Raw genomic sequence first — 18,280 nt, 5'->3', positions numbered from 1 at the left:
GGGGTGGACAGCTCAAACTGCTGCCCCTCTCCTCAGGCACATGAGTGTGGGCACACACCTGTGTGCCCACAGGTTTTAGAACCCCTTCTTACCAATGGAGCTTCTCATGAGTACTGAGGGTGATATAAGGAAAGTTATATCCTGGCAATGGCACTTTTGAGGATCATTAGGTAAAATGAAATGCCCACAGACCCCTTGATAAGAAAATGATGGAGATCTATAGTTGGGTATATGCTGAAGCTTCTAAAGATTCATTCTCTAGCTCATTCTGCCTCAAATCAGCTGAGACCAAGAGTAAGTAGGGGCAAGTTGCCAGAGACTCCTTTTAAGCAACTATGTGGACCCAACCAACCAAGCCTACCCAGGACCTGTCCTGAGCCCCCTTCTCCTCACCAAATGCCCTCCTCTTCAGTTGATTTTAGATGTCCCACAGCTTTGCTTGTGGCTCAGGCATGCACCTGTGACACCCTCCCCTAAGGCCCAATCTTATTCATAACCCCAGGCTCTGCTGCCTGCAAATTCTAAATGAAGCTGTATCCAGGCAACTCACAATCAGGATTTCAACCTCCCAGGTGTCCTCATCCTGGCTGCTGTTTTCTCTCACCCTTTGTCATCTCTGCCAATTTGTCCCCATTACCACCTCTACAGCTTCTTGGACCAAGCCCTGAGGCTTGGGGCTGGACCACTGCAGAACCTTGTCCTTGTTCTCTACGGGCCACACCTGTCCCTGTTGTCCATTCTCCAGCCAGGACCACAGTATCCAGAAGTGCAGGTGAGACTGTTCTGTCCCTGGTCCCCAAACCTTCCTGTCACACTACTCCTCACAGGAAAGGTGAGCCCCTGCCCATTAGGCCCTATGCTAATCATAGGTTTACCTCATTGCTTGTTTAGACCATGCTCAAGCTGATTCACTTCTCAAGAGCTCTGCGCTTGCTCCCCTCTGGGCCTGACCCAATCATCATTCGCATCTAGGTTTAAGAGATCCTCTCTATTACTTCAGAGAAGCCTCCCATGACTAAAGCCACACTTAGCCTTCTAGAGAAGGGACCAGCAAATGGGCCACAGGCTGCTCTTCTCCTTGCCTGTTTTTAATAAATGAAGCTTCATTTAAACAGTCATGAACAGCCCTGAGGGTTCATTCCACATTGTTTGTTGCCTCATTTGGCCATAACAGCAGAGCTGAGGAGCTATAAAATAAAACATGGGGCTCTGGAAGCCACACCTACCATCCTTCCATAGATTTATCTGTCCCTCCACAGATTAAGTCTTTGGGTAGAAAGCACTGCTGTGATTCTGACCTTATGGGAGGCACTGATAGTCCAGAAGCCATGGCACTGGCTCTCACCAGCGCCATGTGCCCTATCCAGCCTTTGCAGACCTTTCACGGCCCCACTTCATGTCCACTCTGCACACCTAGAGGGCAGTCTGCTACTGGCTTGCCCCCACCGGGGCAGGGGGTACGGGGGGGGGGCAATCCCAGCCTCTTCAACTCTCCAAGGGGTAGAGTTGGCCCACTGTGCCGTGGTGCTGGCGGTAGGACAACAGTGAACAGACTCCCCTGGCTCCTTCCGGTAGCAGGGACCGCAGGGACACCATCCTCACCTGCCATCCGTTGCTGTTGCTCCTGGGCCTTCTCAGCATCTGCTCGGAGGCTGGCATGGCTGGTCTGTGTACGGCACAGCTCCTGGCTGACCTCATCCAGGCGCTTCTGCAGAGCCTCCTCACTTTCCTTATGAGATGCCTGGGGAAGGAGGGATGAAACAGGGCTGTGAGGAAGGGAGGAGACTGGGCCTTCATCAACTCTGAGGTTGAAGAGGTCAAAGTTCTTCACATGGCCTTCCTTTGCCTACTAAATCCCTGTGTGGTAGTCTTTGATTTGTCTGTCAAGAAAGATCTCTTATTTCTTTTTTTTTTTTTTTTTTTGTCGGTCGTGGGGCTTGAACTCTGGGCCTGGGCGCTGTCCCTCAGCTCTTCAGCTCAAGGCCAGCGCTCTACCACTTGAGCTACAGCGCCACTTCCGGTTTTCTGGTGGTTTATTGGAGATAGGAGTCTCACAGTCTTTCCTGCCCGGGCTGGCTTTGAACCGCGATCCTCAGATCTCAGCCTCCTGAGTAGCTAGGATTACAGGCGTGAGCCACCAGCGCCCGGCTAAGATCTCTTATTTCTGAATGCTCTCAAACTGCACAATTTTACTCCATTGTTCCTTTCCTACTTCTCTGGGGTGTTTTAATATTTTAATATTCTCAGGTGATTTGTGAATACAAGTGTACAGCCTGAGTCCAAAATTAGTGATTCGAAGTAAACTAGTAGTTTCCTCAGGAAGGTCTTTTGACTCTTTCCCCAGAAATGTCAGTCTGGTGGGCCTCTTGAAGCAATACACAAACAAGCAGGTCCATGGTCAAGATCACTTATATGGCAGTTCTCCTAGATCGTTCACATAAAGAAAAGATAGGGAACATGCAGCCTGATCATTTGACCAGATTTTTTTTTTTCCTTGGGAGTACTGGGGAGTTGAACTCAGGGCTTCAAGCACGTGAGACAAAGGCTCTATCTCCTGAGCCACATTCCCAGTCCTCAAAAAAATCACTTGATAGGACATGACAGGACAGACACGTATGCTTCTCATTGGCTGCCCACAACCTGTCTGCCTGGACTGATAATTTTGTATGGCCTGTGAATGATGTTATAAATATCCAAATGACCCTTGGCAAAAAATGTTCTCCACTTTTGACTTAAAAGATGCAGCCATATCAAACTGCCAATGTTCCACCTTGTTTAAGCCATAAAAATGGCAATTTCATGGGGTTCAATTTGAATCAGGGAGACTTCTGCAGCAGTATGCAGATTTAAGAGCCACAAGAGCTTTGATGCACAGGTGTCCATGCAGTTCCCTACCCAGTGGCAGGCAGACTGCACTCAGTCTCTGAAGGTCCCAATTGATTTTCCAATGGACGTCTTAGTCCATATTTCCAGTATTCCCACACACTGAGCTCCAGGGAAGAAGTGCTTGTTAACCTCTTTGAAAAAGACTGATTTCCCGAAAGACTAGATCACTGACTATAGAATTCAAAAGTTTGTGTAAGGCAGGGCTAGGTGAGCAGGGCCAGTCAAAAGATGACTCTGGAGACCGAAGTGAGACTCTGAGCAATGCCTCTACTCCTTCAGCAAGGTGGCGTTCCCACATCCCACTTTTCATTCTCTTTAAGGGCTGCTATTCAGGTAACTTTTATGATAGCAGCCATCACAGAAGAGGTAGGTCTGAAGCCACTGAATCCATTGCTAAGAGTGTGCCCACCGGGCTGTGGATACTATGCAGGGAGTGGGGAGTGTTTTTCTCTGCATTAAAAGGTGGCAGTGGTTTTACTCAGTTCCCTATCTGGGGGAGGAAAGAAAGGAACAACTGTCAATAACTGCATTGGGAAGACCTGCTTCTCCTCTGCCCTGGTACCACAGCAGGATCCTGCCTCTTTCTCTTGGATTCCACACCCTCACAGCTCTGCTGTCACCAAGAGAGAGGGCAGAGACACTCGGCCACCAGAGAAAGCACCAGTGGTTTCTCTTTCTTCTTAAAAAGGAGATTCAGCTTAGACTACATGGAGACTGCCCTTGACCATCACTAATTAGAACACTGGTTCTAACAATACGGAAATAGAAAGGAACTCAAACCTTAGAATCTTAAGTGAAAAGCACATGAACACATGAGGACCTCAACTCTTTTTGCCGAGAAGAAGGTGGTCAGCATTGCCAATCTCATCAAACTATTTCAAAGTTGGTCCCGTGCTGGGAACCTCTGTGAAAAACTCTGCATTTCTAAAACTGAGTTTATCCACTGAAGCAAGAAGCCACAGTCAAGTGATCCTCAAAGAGAACTTTGTCATTTCCTCCACAGACTCACTAAGCCACCCAAGGGCAGAAAGGCTCCGGGCTGGAGGTGAGGAGCTACTCCCTGAAGCCAATGGTTTTAGACTTAAGGTCAGCACAGGAAGTCTCGCCTACCCTGGTCCCTGGAGAGATGGCTTGCAGTGAAGTGGCTGAAGATGAAGGAAGGACTTCAGCTTGACAGGCTAAAGTAAAACTACAGCCTCATTTGGATTTCCTGAATGTCTCTGTAAAGTTCACATTTACTGAACTTGTTTCTGTGCAAGGCCCTGTTCTAGGTCTGAGTGTGCCAGCATGGCGTATTCCCACAGCCACCCTATGGACAGGTACTAGTATCATGGCCAAGTGCAAAAGAGAAGCAGGACTCTTAGGTAACTGGTCTAGACCAGATCAACTTTTTTTTTTTTTTGGTCGGCCGTGGGGCTTGAACTCTGGGCCTGGGTGCTGTCCCTCAGCTATTCAGCTCAAGGCTAGAGCTCTATCACTTGAGTCACGACGCCACTTCCGGTTTTCTGGTGGTTAGTTGGAGAAGAGAGTTTCACAGAATTTCCTGCCCCAGCTGACTTTGAACTGTGATCCTCAGATCTCAGCCGCCTGAGCAGCTAGGATTACAGGCCTGAGCCACCTGAACCCAGCTTTGTCAACTTGCTTTGGTATGAGCCAGTGGGGGTATCAGAAATCAACAAGGCCCCTGGGCTGAGGAAAGCATCCTAGATAGTCTCCTCTCTGAAGGAGAACAGGCATATCCCCTTGGAAACATAGCTTTGAGGCTACAGTTTCTATGGCCAGTTAGCTCCCTGGCAGAACTGGCAGTGGTGGCCAATATAGGAGGACAAATGTAACCTGGAGCTAGACTCAGAGGGTACAAATCCGCCTTTGCCATGTCCTGGCCATGTAAATTTAGGGAAGTTGTTTGCCTTCTCTTTTCCTTATAGGTAAATTGCAAGTGCCACTTCCCTTAGAGAGTCACAATGATAATTACCTGAGTTAATGCTTGGAAAGTACTCATAATGATGCTCAACACATAAAAAGTACCCACTAGGTACTAACAAGGCTAAGATTGAAGGTTCAAATCTCAGCACTACTTTCATCTCCAGCCATCAAGAGATGACTTGAAAGAGATGACTCAATATGACCAGGCAGACAGTCTTAGAAAGCAGCCAACAGGGATACTGGGGTGGCCACCGTGCTGACTCACCTGTAGCTGCAGGACCTGCTTCTCAAAGGTGGCTGCCTTGGCTTCCAGAGCCTTCCGCTGCTGCTCCTCCTGTCTCGAAGCCTCTGATTTCTCTACCAGCTCCTTGCTGACCTTGCTGAGTTCCTGCCGGAGCTTTGCCAACTCAGCATTCTGCCTGTAAGACAGTCATCAGCCCTGACTGATGGACAGAAGAGGGTAGCAAGGCCCAGCTGCCTGCGCCTCCCTCTGAGACGTCTGTTGTTTTGTAAGTATTCAAGTCTTAGAACTATTACTGCACTATAGGAGCAGTATTGTCAAAGATATTTTGCTAGCAGTATAGTCCAGAGGAAGCAAAGGCAGAAAGTACAACGAAGCATCCCAGAGGAACCCCTTTAAGAAACCACTGGAGTTGGGCGCTGGTGGCTCATCCCTGTAATCCTAGCTACTTAGGAAACCGAGATCTGGATAACTGTGCCTGCCCAGGCAGAAAAGTCTGCAAGATTCTATCTCTAATTAACTATCAAAAAGGTGGACTGGAGGCATGGGCTCAAGTGGTAGGACACCAGCAGCACAAACAAGCTGAGCAAGCATGAAGCTCAAGTTCAAACCCTGGTATTAGCACAAAAAAAGAAGAAAACCACTGGAAATGTAGATTAAAAACAAGGCAAGTTGCTCTTTTCACATAGCAGAGGCAGGGCTTACCACAGCAAGAGTCAGGTGACCTGAGAGAAAGGACCACATGGGCTGAGAGATGGGGCCTAGGAAACCTATGGCAGTGCTACGCACTTCCTCTTAGATGGGGCATCCAGACTCAAGGGAGGCAGCGGTTACTACCTTGGCTCAACAAGTTCTTGGGTTTTAGAGCCCCAGCAGATTCTGCATGATAAAGGGGGCCAGAGCATTCCTCAGTCCCTATCGTCTGCATCAGGAAGGAGATAAAGACATGTATATGCACATGCAGAGAGGACCTCAACAGAAGGTACAGCCGTGAGAAGGTGGCTATCACAGCCAGGAAAATGCTGTACCTAGCCCTCCTTCACTGCCCAGCTCTGGTGCTAAGGCGTGCTTACACAACATCTGGTCATAAGGTCAGGTGTCAGGGATCAGCTAGTCCTCTTGATGAGAGCTCTCGGAGTAAGAGTACTCTAGCAGGCATTTTAGGCCAACAGACAGTAAAGATGGGTATCAACTGCACTGCAGCACGGTTCCTGAGGACAGCTTTCTGAGACTGCAACAGTAGAATTGGGAAGCAGGGGCCAGGAGGACAGTGTGAACACTGGAAGCAAAGAACTGCCCTCCAGACCTGGGGTGCTGGCTATGAACTCTCTAGCATTTCAGCTGGCAGGAAGTAAGAGTAGGAACTCTGCTAAACAAGAGCCTGGGTACCAGGAAACGACTCACTCACAGGATGTAAGGGGAGATGGTGTGCCCAATGGAAGTTGAGGCCATAGCAGGTCCCTAAATCACCAACATACTCTCATTCCAAACAAACTGCTTGGTATTGCTACTCTGGCCACAAACAAGAGTGTTGAACAGCCCCCTGGGAGGATTCTATGAAGACAGGGACGCAGCAAGTATCACTCTGCCAGGACAGTGAGACTCCAGCACCAGCCAGAGTCTGAGGGATGCTTAACCCAAAAGACACTGTGTATGTTGGCAAGAGAGGGCTTCAGACCCACTTTCGGCTTCAAGAGAGAGAATGCTGCTCTTCTTCAGGGACCTGACCTGAAGTGCATCAGGTCACCTGCCAGAAAATTCAGTTGCCCAGAACCTACACAAGAGATGGTCCGCACCAGGCCCTGCATGAGGAAGCAGTGGAAACGCATGGGTGGCCCATTCAACACATGGGGCCCATGTACAGATACTACACCAGCTGCATATTGAGCAGGAAATTAAGAGTGTGTCTGCCATAGCCCCTTGAGAGTCCAAGGAGCCCCCATAAGCTCCAAAGCTCTCCGTGTGGGCCATTCAGCTTACTTGCTCTCCACCTGGCTTGTAGCCTGGTTCAAGGCATCCCTCAGGATAGAGTTCTCCTGCTGTAGGCGGGCTAGCTGGGTGTTGGGGCCATTCTCCAGCTGCTCCTGAAGAGTTCGGATCTGGAAAGTCATTGAGGAGAGCATCACAGTGCTGCTCAACTGTACAGAGAACGCTGACCTCTAGGCTACAACCTGTAGGATCCTCCCACCTGCTCCACAATTTTTAGGTATCTTCCTCCTCACCGCTCTCAGCCTGCCCTCAGCCCAGCACTCAGCCCAGAGCCTGAGACATGCTCATACATGTCTGCTGTTGAGATCACATGGGCTGACTGTTTTGAGATAAAAAAAGCACATGACCAAAGTCACAGTCTACAAACCACCGCCAAGGAAGACTCGTTTCCTGACTTTTGACCATTCATGCTACCTTCTGAGACATACTGGAGGGAGGCAGCCAGGGTCCAAATGAGCAGAGTCAGGTGTCAGAGATAAGCATTACACTCTGACAACGAAGGCCAGTCCAGACAGGCAAGTGGCCTTAGCTCTATGCTGGGCTCTACAATATTCAGGCCTCTTGTTTTGAGATTCTCCCAACCTCACGTGGGAAGGTGGAGCCAGCATTACTCCAGGTTCAGGTGGAGCAAAAGAACTTGACTCTAAAGCACCTAGGAGGCTGCAATCTACTGCTGGCCACTTAAGGTTCTACACTTTTAAAAAGTATTCTTTAGTACATTTTATACCTTCTTGGTTATCAGTATCAAAGACATACATAGTGGGATGCCAGGCACTACCTGGCCAAAGGCAATACCTCTGTCCTACAGGCTCCCCACAGGTATCCTCTCCCTCTTTCCCCCTACCACCGGTCTCAGGTCTTGCCCGCTGGTCACCCAGGACTTTCGGCTTTCCTCAGCCTGCCCTATCCTCCAAGCCTAGGAGCCACGGCTCACCTTGCCCTGCAGCTGCTGCACCTCCTTCACGTGCTCCCGGTAGCTGGCTTGCATGCGTGCCTGCACAGCCGCGATCTCCTGCTCACGAGCTACCAGCTGCTTCTTCACCTTGGCTTCGCCTGCTGCAGCCTTGGCCTTTTCTGAGGCCATCTCCTTAAAGGAAATATCAGACAAGAGGGCAGGTAAGGTGGGGGGAGCACCACATTTGTTTTTTTGAAAAGTAGTCCTGATGGTGGTGGGAGGTCAGAGGTCAAGCCTGGTTTTCTCTCTCTGGCTAGGCAAGGAAGCACAGAACTGGCATGAGTACTTGGTACAGAAATGACTTGGTACCTTCTTTGGGGCTCTGGTCATACATTTTTTTCTTCTGGTGCTATGGCAGAGGTTTAGTGGGGTTCCACATGGCTTGATGTGTGTCTGAAGGTGGTACCCTCTTACCTGGATCCACAATTAAGGCTGATAGTTATAATTCCTACCACAGCACCCCAAGAACACCCTTTTACATCCCCGAGGGCCTCATGGCTCCTTAACCACTGAGTCAGAGCCCAAGTTCCTCCCAGACTTTCAATCTCAGGCATTAAGGGAGGGATAGGATAGGTCTAGTCTTGAGGTCCTGGTGGCAGAGCCTATGGTGCCTGGCTTGATAAAGCTAGAAAGGTTTAATAGAAAGTTGAGTTCTTGGCTGTGATACTAGAGCCCTGGCCTGGATTCCTTAAGTCTGCCCAATGACCCTGAACGCACAGGGGATCAGGATGGAGCTCTGAGGGATACCCAGGTCCACAAGCTCCTACAAATGTACTGGCCCTTGGGGTTCGGCGCTGCTGGACTTCATCATCCCATCCCATCCCACATCCCACGGGAGTCACACACACACGGCACATGACCAGACATTCTAAGTGCAATTCATGCTTAAAACATGACTCCCAGAAAGATCTAAACAAAACCTCTTTTTTCAACTATAAAAAACTTCTCTACAAGAACAAAGAAAACATGTAGAAGAGATTAGAATATGGAACACACAACCTATTTATAATCTTACTGGCTTCAGTGGGGGTTAATTTCAGGAAACTTCCACATGCTCAGTCACATGTTCCCATATGTTCCCTTAACACGCTGAGCTAGATGTGATACAAGAATGAGTTGGCATGCCAGCTGCACAGGACTCTTGACAGAACTTCTGAGACCAATGGCCATCATTTCAGGGATATAGGAAGAAAAAATGGGCAAATGCATAAACTATCAACATTTAACAGTGGTATAAAATGCCAATGAAATTGCATGCCAGCTTCAGGCCTGGGGAACTACTTGCTTACAAATAGCCTGCTGGGCTGGACAGGCAAGGTAGCCGGAATGGCTGCTGTACAAGGCTCACAGCTATCAGGAGCCAGATACAGGTCTGTGACACATATTCCTAACAAAGACCTCTGTCTGGGACAGGACCTTAGGGGATTTCTTAAAGATGGAGACCATTTCAAATTGAATTTTACAGAATACAAAGAAATTGCCCAGGCAGGAGGAGCAGGTAAGGCTAAGAGAAGAGTTCCAGGGGAAGCAAAGAAGGATGGGATACATCTGAGGGAAGGCAATGATGCAAGAAAACAGGGAGAGATCAGAGGTAGAACAGCTAGGAAAGTAATGCTTGGGTGTGAACTCAGAGGCTAAAGACTAGGAGCAGAGTTTGAAGGGGGTCCTCTTAGATCAGATTGGCATTTGGGAATATAAGAGCACCTCCTAAAGCTATATGGAGCAGCATGATGTTAGAGGCAGAGGTCCATGGCCGGACTTCACCTTGCTTTAGAGCCCAGACTCTGGAAGGTGAGATAGGGAAAGTCAAGGACTTAAGTCCTGCAGTTCACAATCAAGAATATGTTCTACTATCTCAACAGGGGAGGGAAGGCATCTAGATCTGGTGAGGGTATTAGAAAAGGAGAAAAAAAAAAAAAAAAAAAGCAGCCACTCCCAACCCCTGCCCCAACTCTCAAGAAAATAACAATGGACCAAAATGTGTCCATCCTCCTTCCTGGTAATATTACCCAAGAAGATGGCTTGGCACCAAGGCACCAGACAGTGAATGCCAGTTCTGGTCCATCCCATTACCAGGCAAGGAACATGTGTTCTTATAGCTACAAAGCAGCAACCCCACCTCACCCTGGGCTCTTCAGAAATCATGTCTAATCATGGCACTTTTGATGCTTGATAACAGCCACATGCCTAGCAGGCAAGTTGGTGGGAAAGCTGCCTGTCTGATCCAGCTCTGAGCAAGATCCCAGAGCAGCAGTGTCCCCAGGGATAAGGAGGTCCTCAGATAATGGGGCCGTGGGGGAAGGACGGACGAACCCCTTGAACACACTTGCTTCTCGGCTTGGGCTATATACCTTGTTGAGCTCCCTTAGTTTGCTCTTGGCAACAGCTGCGTCCTCCTGCTCCATGGCCAGCAGCTTTTCTTTCTCTTCTAGCTGGCGTTTCAGAATTGCCACAGGGTCACCCTTTGGAGTGGCCTACAAACATCCACAAAGCCATGTTAACAGAGAAAACAGACTTGGCTTACTCACCTCCACCGCAAGAGCAGAGGCCTGAGTATCTACTGAAGTAGGAGCAGATATCTTCAAGATGAGTGCACCATCCTGACTACACACAAGGAGGAAAGTGACTCCACTCAGCCACCCACAGTGAGGCTCCCAGGCCATGTGTGGAAGGATTGCTGGTGGCAGTTTTTAGGACCAGCTCGAGTCCGGGTATACAGACTAGAGTTGCAGTATAGGAGCTAGGAGAGGGGAGGTTAGACTCTGTGGACAAAGTCACAAGTATGCTGGGACCATATCAACCCTGACCCCCACTAACAGACAGGCCCAATGGGACCCTGTTACCCAATGCTTACTTGGGTGGAATTTCCCAACAGTACTGAAGCTGCCCTGCATAACCATGTAGCAGCTAAGGAAGAGGGGTGACTACCACAGGCTTCAGGAGAGGAAACCCCAACCTGGCTCTCAGGATACCCTCACACCTTTAGCCATTCATTTTCCAGCAAAATTACCTGCAATCCCAATTCTGGCTAAGGAACTCTGGCATAATATACTTCCCAAGGAACTCTGGCATAGTATACTTCCTAAGGAACTCTGGCATAGTATACTTCCCAAGGCAGCTCAATGGCCAGGGGCACTGGAAGGAGAAGCCAGCCTCTGAGCATGCCTCTGGTAAGCCTGAGAGAAATCCAAGAGAATTTCAGGGCTCACCGCAGGGTCTCCTCATACATACACTCTGTGTTCCTTCACCATCCCTGCCACACCGAGCTCTGGCCACAAACCAACTAGAGCTAGCTTCTGTGTTCAACCCCTGGGAACATTTGTAATACCGAGTTCCACCCCTGCCCCTCGTCTCTTAACAGACTTCTGGTTTGGGTGACCAGACTATGGCAGGAGTCACAGCGTCTGCACGGTGATTTGTGTGTCCTGAGTATGGGTGGGAATAGCAGGATTCTTCTGGAAAGAAGTGGAGGCTGTTGTAGGAATATTTTCCTTTGAAGCCTGGCGAGCTGGGTATGATCCATGATATGCTACCTGGGGAGGTGTGTATGGGGGGGATGGAGGGGGGTGGGGAAGAGTCCCAGGACCCCAAATCACTGCAACTCACCCGTCTCTAAGAGGAAAAGGAGATGGGGGCAAACTACTCTGGCCCACTGCAGTGGCCTCTGGGCCCACCTTATGCCAAGTGTCCTGAATGATGCCAGCCTTTTCAGACAGGATCTCGATGAGCCTCTGGGTCTCGCCCTCGTTGAACACCATGCTTCCGACCGTGGAGACCAATGTATTGTAGGGCAGATAGAGAGGGCTGTTGGAAACTGAGGGCCCTAGAGCGGGAAGGAGCAGGATCTTACATTCATACCCCAAATAATGACAGATGTGACAACAAAACCCAGGAGTGGGTCCTCACCAGAGCTGCTGCTATCCAGCCAATGAGCCTGCTCAGAGTGCCTCCTTGCTCCTTCAGACCCCTGAGAATGGCCCAATAATAAGACCCCATCCCATCCTTCTAACCTCACTTACCCAAAGAAAGTCCCAGCCTAGACTGGGAATAATACCCCTCTTTTTTTCCTTCCCTTTTGACAGTATTGGAGATAGAACTCAGAGTCTGGTACATTCTGGGTAAGCACTATGCTACTATTTTTAACTGAAAGCCCACTTTTCTTTTGTTCTTTTTGCTCTCTCTTTCGTGTGTGTTTTGTGTGTATATGTGTATATATACACCAGGGTTATTCAGGGCCTTTTTTGCTCAAGGCCATCACTACACAAATAAAGCCACAGCTTTATTTCTGGCTTTTTGCTGGTTAACTGGAGATAAAAGTCTCACAGACTTTTCTGCCCAGGTTAGTTCCAAAACTCAGTCCTCAGATCTCAACCTCCTGAGTAGCTAAAAGTACAGGTGTAAGCCACCAGGGCCTGCCCCCTCCTTTTGTTTTGGTTTTTTTTTTTTTAGTTACCAAGAACTTAGCAAGGTATACTTTTCCAAAAGATTTTTCTGCCCTTCTTTTTCTAGCAATTGCTATGGTCCAGTTCTTGCCTAGCATACAACACTCATTAAGATCTTCCCATCATTACCAAACTCTGTAAACCCTATGTGTCATATTGTCATGACTGACCAGGACACACAGATACCCAGAACCATCCACCCGAAGCCATCGAGAAGGACAGAAGACAACAGAAGGCTGTTTTCCACACATCCAGGATCAAGCATTCTATTTCTAACATTCTCTGGATGAAACTTAAGCAGTGGAGATTTAGAAAGAGGAAAAGCTTAGTTGTGTTCTTCCAGAATGGACCTGTCTACTCCTCAGTCCAAAAATGAATGCTTAGAAGACACAGAGCCTTTTGCTAATGACCTTCAGTGCTCAGCAAATCTACCTTTTCTTCTAGTTTCTCTGTTCACATGTGCCCCACACACACATGTGCACATGCATGTGCTTGTGTGCAGGCACATGCACACACGTGCACACACACACACACAAACACAATTTTGTTCTGAAAGTAGCTGCACTAAGCCTTGAAGGTAAGAAAGGACGAACTGCCCAAAATGCCTAGGCAATTCTCTGCAGAGTCCCACATCTTCCCCACATTTGAAAAATGCAAGTGAAAAATGAGGCAAAACAAAGAAAACAAGCTAGACATGGTGTTGTTCACTGAAAACAGCAGCCTGGACCACACCTTCAACAGATCCCACCTGAAGAGGATCTGTGGGGAACATTTCCATAGCAACCCTGGTTCTCTGATTTGTCACAATATTTTTACTTAGCAGTCACAATATTTTCATTACAAGCTGAAGCACTTAGAATGATACCTTAATAAGGAGGAAGTAGTATGTGGGCGAGCTGTTTGCTATGAGTACCTTTATTTTATGACTTCTTACTTGGATGAAGCTCGGGAAATTACATAACCACATTGATATTAAAGGCCAAAAAGTTCATGGGTGCCAGGAAAATGAGAACTGTAGAGGAGCATACAACCTTTATTTCATTGAATTACATGTGTGTGTATAATTGTAATGATAAACTTATACATACTAGAGAAAATTCTCAGTACTATCAAGTCAAAAAAATTAAACGCCCCTATCAACCTCACTCAGGTAAAACCCCACTGGTACAATTTTGGTTTAAGGCTTCATGTAGGCTTCTCAGCTGCAGCAGCCACCCCCTCCACCTCCATCCTAGATACACATGCACTGCCAACACTATCCAGAAGAGGGAGACCACCTGTTTCAAAGACACATGCATGAAAATTACAGGAGGGGAGATGGCTTCCTAATCTAGCAAACATTTCAAAGACATTTCCTTTTCCTGATTCAGCCATCAGTGGCCAATAAGTACTTGCAATGTGTATCATGCAATCTGAGATGTAAAAGTTAAAAATGTACCTTGGCTTAAAAATTAATGCCAAGTGGGGGGAGGGATGGGAAGGGATGGGAAGGGGAAACAAAAGAGGAAGCAACAATGCTTGTATTCATTACCTTGCCCATGTAATTAAAACTCCTCTGTACTGTATTTTCACAATAAAAAAATTAATGCCAAGTATCTAATCATTTTACATGCTGCTTACATGTTGAAATGATAATATTTCAGATAAAATGAGTTCAGTATATCATTAAAATTCAATCCAAGTCAGGAGCCATTGGCTTAAATCTGTAATTGTAGTTATATGGGAAGCTGAGATCTGAGGATCCTGGTTCAAAACCAGCAGGAAAGTTCATGAGATTCTTATCTCCAATTAATCACCAAAAAGCTGAAAGTGGAGTTGTGGTTTAAGTGGTAGAGTGCCAGCCTTGAGAGCGTAAGAGCTCAGGGACAGTTCCTAGGCCCGCAGTTCAAGCTCAGGACCAGTACATGCATCCGTGCATGCATGCGAGCATGTGCACACGGTCGTGCGCGTGCACACACACACTCACACACAAGCATTCCAATAGTTTCTTCTTTACCTATGTTAATGTGGCTAAGCAGGAACAGTTAAGTCACGTATGTGGCTCATGCTTATGGCTCACACTGTACTTCTTCTGAGCTGGCTAGTCTTTTCCTTTCCAGTCCTATGGCACCCCTAAGTAGTATACTCTCTGCCTAATTTCTGGTACCTTTGTTTCTCCATAGATGTCTCAGAGTGATCACGAATTCTGCCCTCTCTTAAACTCTTGAAGACATTCCTACAGTCCCAATGTGAACGAAACATCTGCTAACACTGCTGGAGGAGACCTTACTACGGAACATCCTCTTCAGCCCAAGTGTCACCCCAGCTGGATGCCCTGCTCTGTCTAGAAAAATGCTTGTGCTCCTTCCTACACTCTGTCCAGAGGGCTTCAAAGGATATTGAGAATGACATTCTAATGAATCTTTACTAGAACTTCCTAGTGCAACTATATTAAACCTTATTAAACAATTTAAAACACACACACAAAATTCCACATGTGCTAAGTCAAACAATCCAAAGCTGTATGTAACAGTATTTACTGTATGTAGCAGTAAAATTTAGCATTATTCTCTGCCCACCACAAGAATTTCCATGGCCTTCTCCATGCTCATATACACTCTCTTGTAAATTATTTTTTGGAGAGCCATAACTTTATAAAACATTTTTGCTTGAATCTTTTAGGTAAGAACTGTACCATCTCTACAGTCCTTAGACGGACAGTAAAACTGAAAGATTAAAGCACTTAAAAAGGGGACCAAGAATTTCTGAGCTTCTGGATAAGTCATATTCAATACATCAACAAGAGTCTAACATATGCCAGCACCTCACTTACGTTTTCAGCAGATACTTAACACTCTGGTAATCCTTGGGATTGGGAAATTTTAAGGCACTAAAATAAAGATGCCAAAAATTCAACATCTGATCTGTTCAACTTTAGACCAATATGTTAAACTAAAGACAAAGGGAATTCTAGAAGAGGTCAGTGCCCTATAGCTATTCCTACACACCCATCTTAGTGGGTCTGAAATACCAGGAAAGAACAGGCCAGGAGGCCTGGGGAGGGAATAAGGCTCATGGAGAGAGAAGAGTGGAGTAGACACATATTATAAAAAAGAGCACAGAGGCCTGGGCTCAGGGTACACTGAGTAGCCCTGACCTTGGTATCTTACTTTCAGATGATGGCTCTCATAGGAACTCTGGATCAGAGCCCTCAGAACTGGAGATTTGTCAAGTGATTGAAAATAAGATATTTTATGTACAATTTCCTGACCTTTAGTGCTGTCAGCTAACTCAGTAGAAAGTAAATAAGTGAAAAAAAAGCACCATGGAGCTAAACAGATACATCAGTGGGCCAGGTCCTGTCTAAGGTCACTTTTGCCCTCGGTCACAGCAAGACCTCACTGGAGGCCAATGACATGAAATAGAATTTCCATTCAGTTGCCCTTTACCTATGTCCTTAGAGAAGTGGCTTAACCAGCCTTTGCTTCTGATTCCATCTGTGAAGTAAAGTGGGAGTGAGTCTTTCCTCTCCAGCAGCCTGGCTACAAAGTCCAAATTGTAACATACTTGGGGCAATGTCTGACACAGGGTAAAGCACTGAAAATTAACCCACAGGCCCAGCCTTCAAGACCCAACTACAGAAGAATCCCAGACCTTGACCCCTCTCTGAACAGACAGAGAAACCCTGCCTTTCTCTGCTGTCAGTCAAGCAATAAAGTCCCACAAGTGTGAGGCTCAAGAGTCAGCCCTCAGCTGGGCGCTGGTGGCTCACGCCTGTAATCCTAGCTACTCAGGAGGCTGAGATCTGAGGATCGCGGTTCAAAGCCAGCCCGGGCAAGACAGACCGTGAGACTCTTATCTCCAATAAACCACCAGAAAACCGGAAGTGGTGCTGTAGCTCAAGTGGTAGAGCGCTTGCCTTGAGCTGAAGAGCTGAGGGACAATGCCCAGACCCAGAGTTCAAGCCCCACGACCGACAAAAAAAAAAAAAAAAAGAGTCAGCCCTCCATGACCATGGCTGACCAGGGGATGGCCAGGGAAGAATACCAAGGCCTGGAGCCCTGTTACTCCTGCCTTAATGCCACTGTCTTTTGTCCTAACTTAAAAAAGCCAAATGGAAAGGGCTTTAGGTAAAAGAAGCCCTGTGTTACCAGGGCACTCCACTAGAAGAATGCAGAGGCTCAGATGGTGTGCACAATGTCCCAGGACTTCAAAGCTACATTGGCTTTTGTGACCAGGCTGAAAGGCCTCACCAGCTACAATATTAAACTTGTCTTTCTTGCAAAGAGGTGACTTCCTCTGTTAGCTATAGTGGAAGAAGCATTCTTTGCCTGAACAATCACCCCAATGATGAGTCTCAACCATAAGAGGAAGGCGTTGACTGTACAAGAACCCAAGTCTTAGCAGCTCTGTTCCTAGTGTGCAGCTACAAGACTACACTGCACTGTTCACAACCACTTCCTCCATGAATAGAGAGCACTGGAAATTCCAGGGCCCCACCTCTCCAATACCCACAGACAACTGACAGCTAACAAGGAGATTATCACCTCAGCCCCAGTTTGGGCCATTTGAGTGTCTCTGGCTTGATTCCAGATGCTTCTAAAAGCACCTAGCTATCCTGCCCAGAGCAGGCAAGTCCAGCTGCTCTCCAAACACCAAGTGCCAGCAGCCTGCAAAATGCAAGCCTGAAAAGGTAAGTTAAGAAGGTGAGCAGGGTGCCAGTGGCTCACGCCTATAATCCTAGCTACTCAGGAGGCTTAGATCTGAGTTCAAAGCCAGCCTGGAGAGAAAGTCTGTGAGACTCATCTCCAATAAACCACTCAGAAAACGCTGTGGCTCAAGTGGTAGAGCACTTGCCTTGAACTGAAGAGCTGAAGGACGGCACCCAGGCCCAGAGTTCAAGCCCCACGACCGACAAAAAAAAAAAAAAGGAAAGAAAAAAGGTGAGATTGAAGCTAAGAGCTGGGCAGAAACAGAGAGGCATGTAACAAAACAAAGTGCAGCAGCCCTGGGGGAACAAATATGGCAGCAGTAAAGGCGTGGGTACTGAATGAAGCCAAGCACATCTGGAAACAAAGGAACAAGGGTGCTATGGGAAGGGAAGCAGCCCAGAAAGGTACAGAGGCCTGCAGGAACTCAGCTGCCCAAATACCTAGAGGGGGTTGAGGCTGGAGTGAATATAACAATCACAGACCCCAGAAATCTAGATTTTATCCTGCAGGAAAAGAGCCAATACCTAGTAGAGAGCAAGGTCTGCACTTGGGAAAATGATTTCAGGGTGCTAAGAGGAATGAGGCTGAAAGCAGGCAGCCCAAGAATCCAAGACTAGGGTTCAAGCTTGAGTATTTAAGAGGCTCAGTTGGTGGGAGAGAGGCCCAGGCCGTCAACTTAGATACTCCGACAGTGGAAACTGGACACAAATGTGATCTTGAGGGCTAGTGAGAATCCAATGGCAAAGGCATTCGTTTTCTGAGGAACTGTCCAGACTCTTGTGAAGGCCTCTCCCTCAGACACACAGATGCAAGCCCAACAGCCACTGCCTCTTGCACAGGGGCCAGACTGGATGGAATAGGTTCTCAACACAGTGTCCCTACAGGAAAGAAGTCATACCCAAATCTTAAGTCCATTCCTAGCATGCTCATCTCTAATAACTACAGGCAAACCTGTTATTTGCTGAAAGAAGGCAAAAGCCCTAGGGCTCTGAGAAAGGCACCTTGTACCTTCTGGAAGCCCAGGTCACCTGCACCAAAAGCCAAGGGTTCAGGCTAAGCTCCTGCTGGCCTCAGCCCAAAAGCACCTTCCTTTCAATCAAGAGGCCAGCTCCCTGCACAGCTCTGCCAAGCTGCTGACATCAGCTCTAGA

The 18,280-nt window shown here is 47.6% G+C and overlaps 1 protein-coding gene across 4 annotated transcripts in view; it reads right to left on the bottom strand.

The window, feature by feature from the left end:
• Rrbp1 (ribosome binding protein 1) overlaps window positions 1-18,280 on the bottom strand; it is a 72,681-nt gene that overhangs the window by 14,503 nt on the left and 39,898 nt on the right. For all 4 annotated transcript variants that reach the window (XM_070006700.1, XM_070006702.1, XM_070006703.1 and 1 more), the window contains exons 3-8: window positions 11,672-11,820; window positions 10,349-10,471; window positions 7,977-8,129; window positions 7,034-7,152; window positions 5,078-5,231; window positions 1,603-1,741 (exon numbers count right to left, since the gene is read on the bottom strand). In XM_070006700.1, the coding sequence (XP_069862801.1) occupies window positions 1,603-1,741; window positions 5,078-5,231; window positions 7,034-7,152; window positions 7,977-8,129; window positions 10,349-10,471; window positions 11,672-11,820 (837 nt within the window). The remainder of the gene's footprint in view (window positions 1-1,602; window positions 1,742-5,077; window positions 5,232-7,033; window positions 7,153-7,976; window positions 8,130-10,348; window positions 10,472-11,671; window positions 11,821-18,280) is intronic.

The sequence above is a fragment of the Dipodomys merriami genome, unplaced genomic scaffold (genome assembly GCF_024711535.1).
Source record: "Dipodomys merriami isolate MVZ:Mamm:240054 unplaced genomic scaffold, mDipMer1.0.p SCAF_7, whole genome shotgun sequence".
NCBI classification, from domain to species: Eukaryota; Metazoa; Chordata; class Mammalia; order Rodentia; family Heteromyidae; genus Dipodomys; species Dipodomys merriami.
This window is presented reverse-complemented; position numbering and strand designations above follow the sequence as displayed.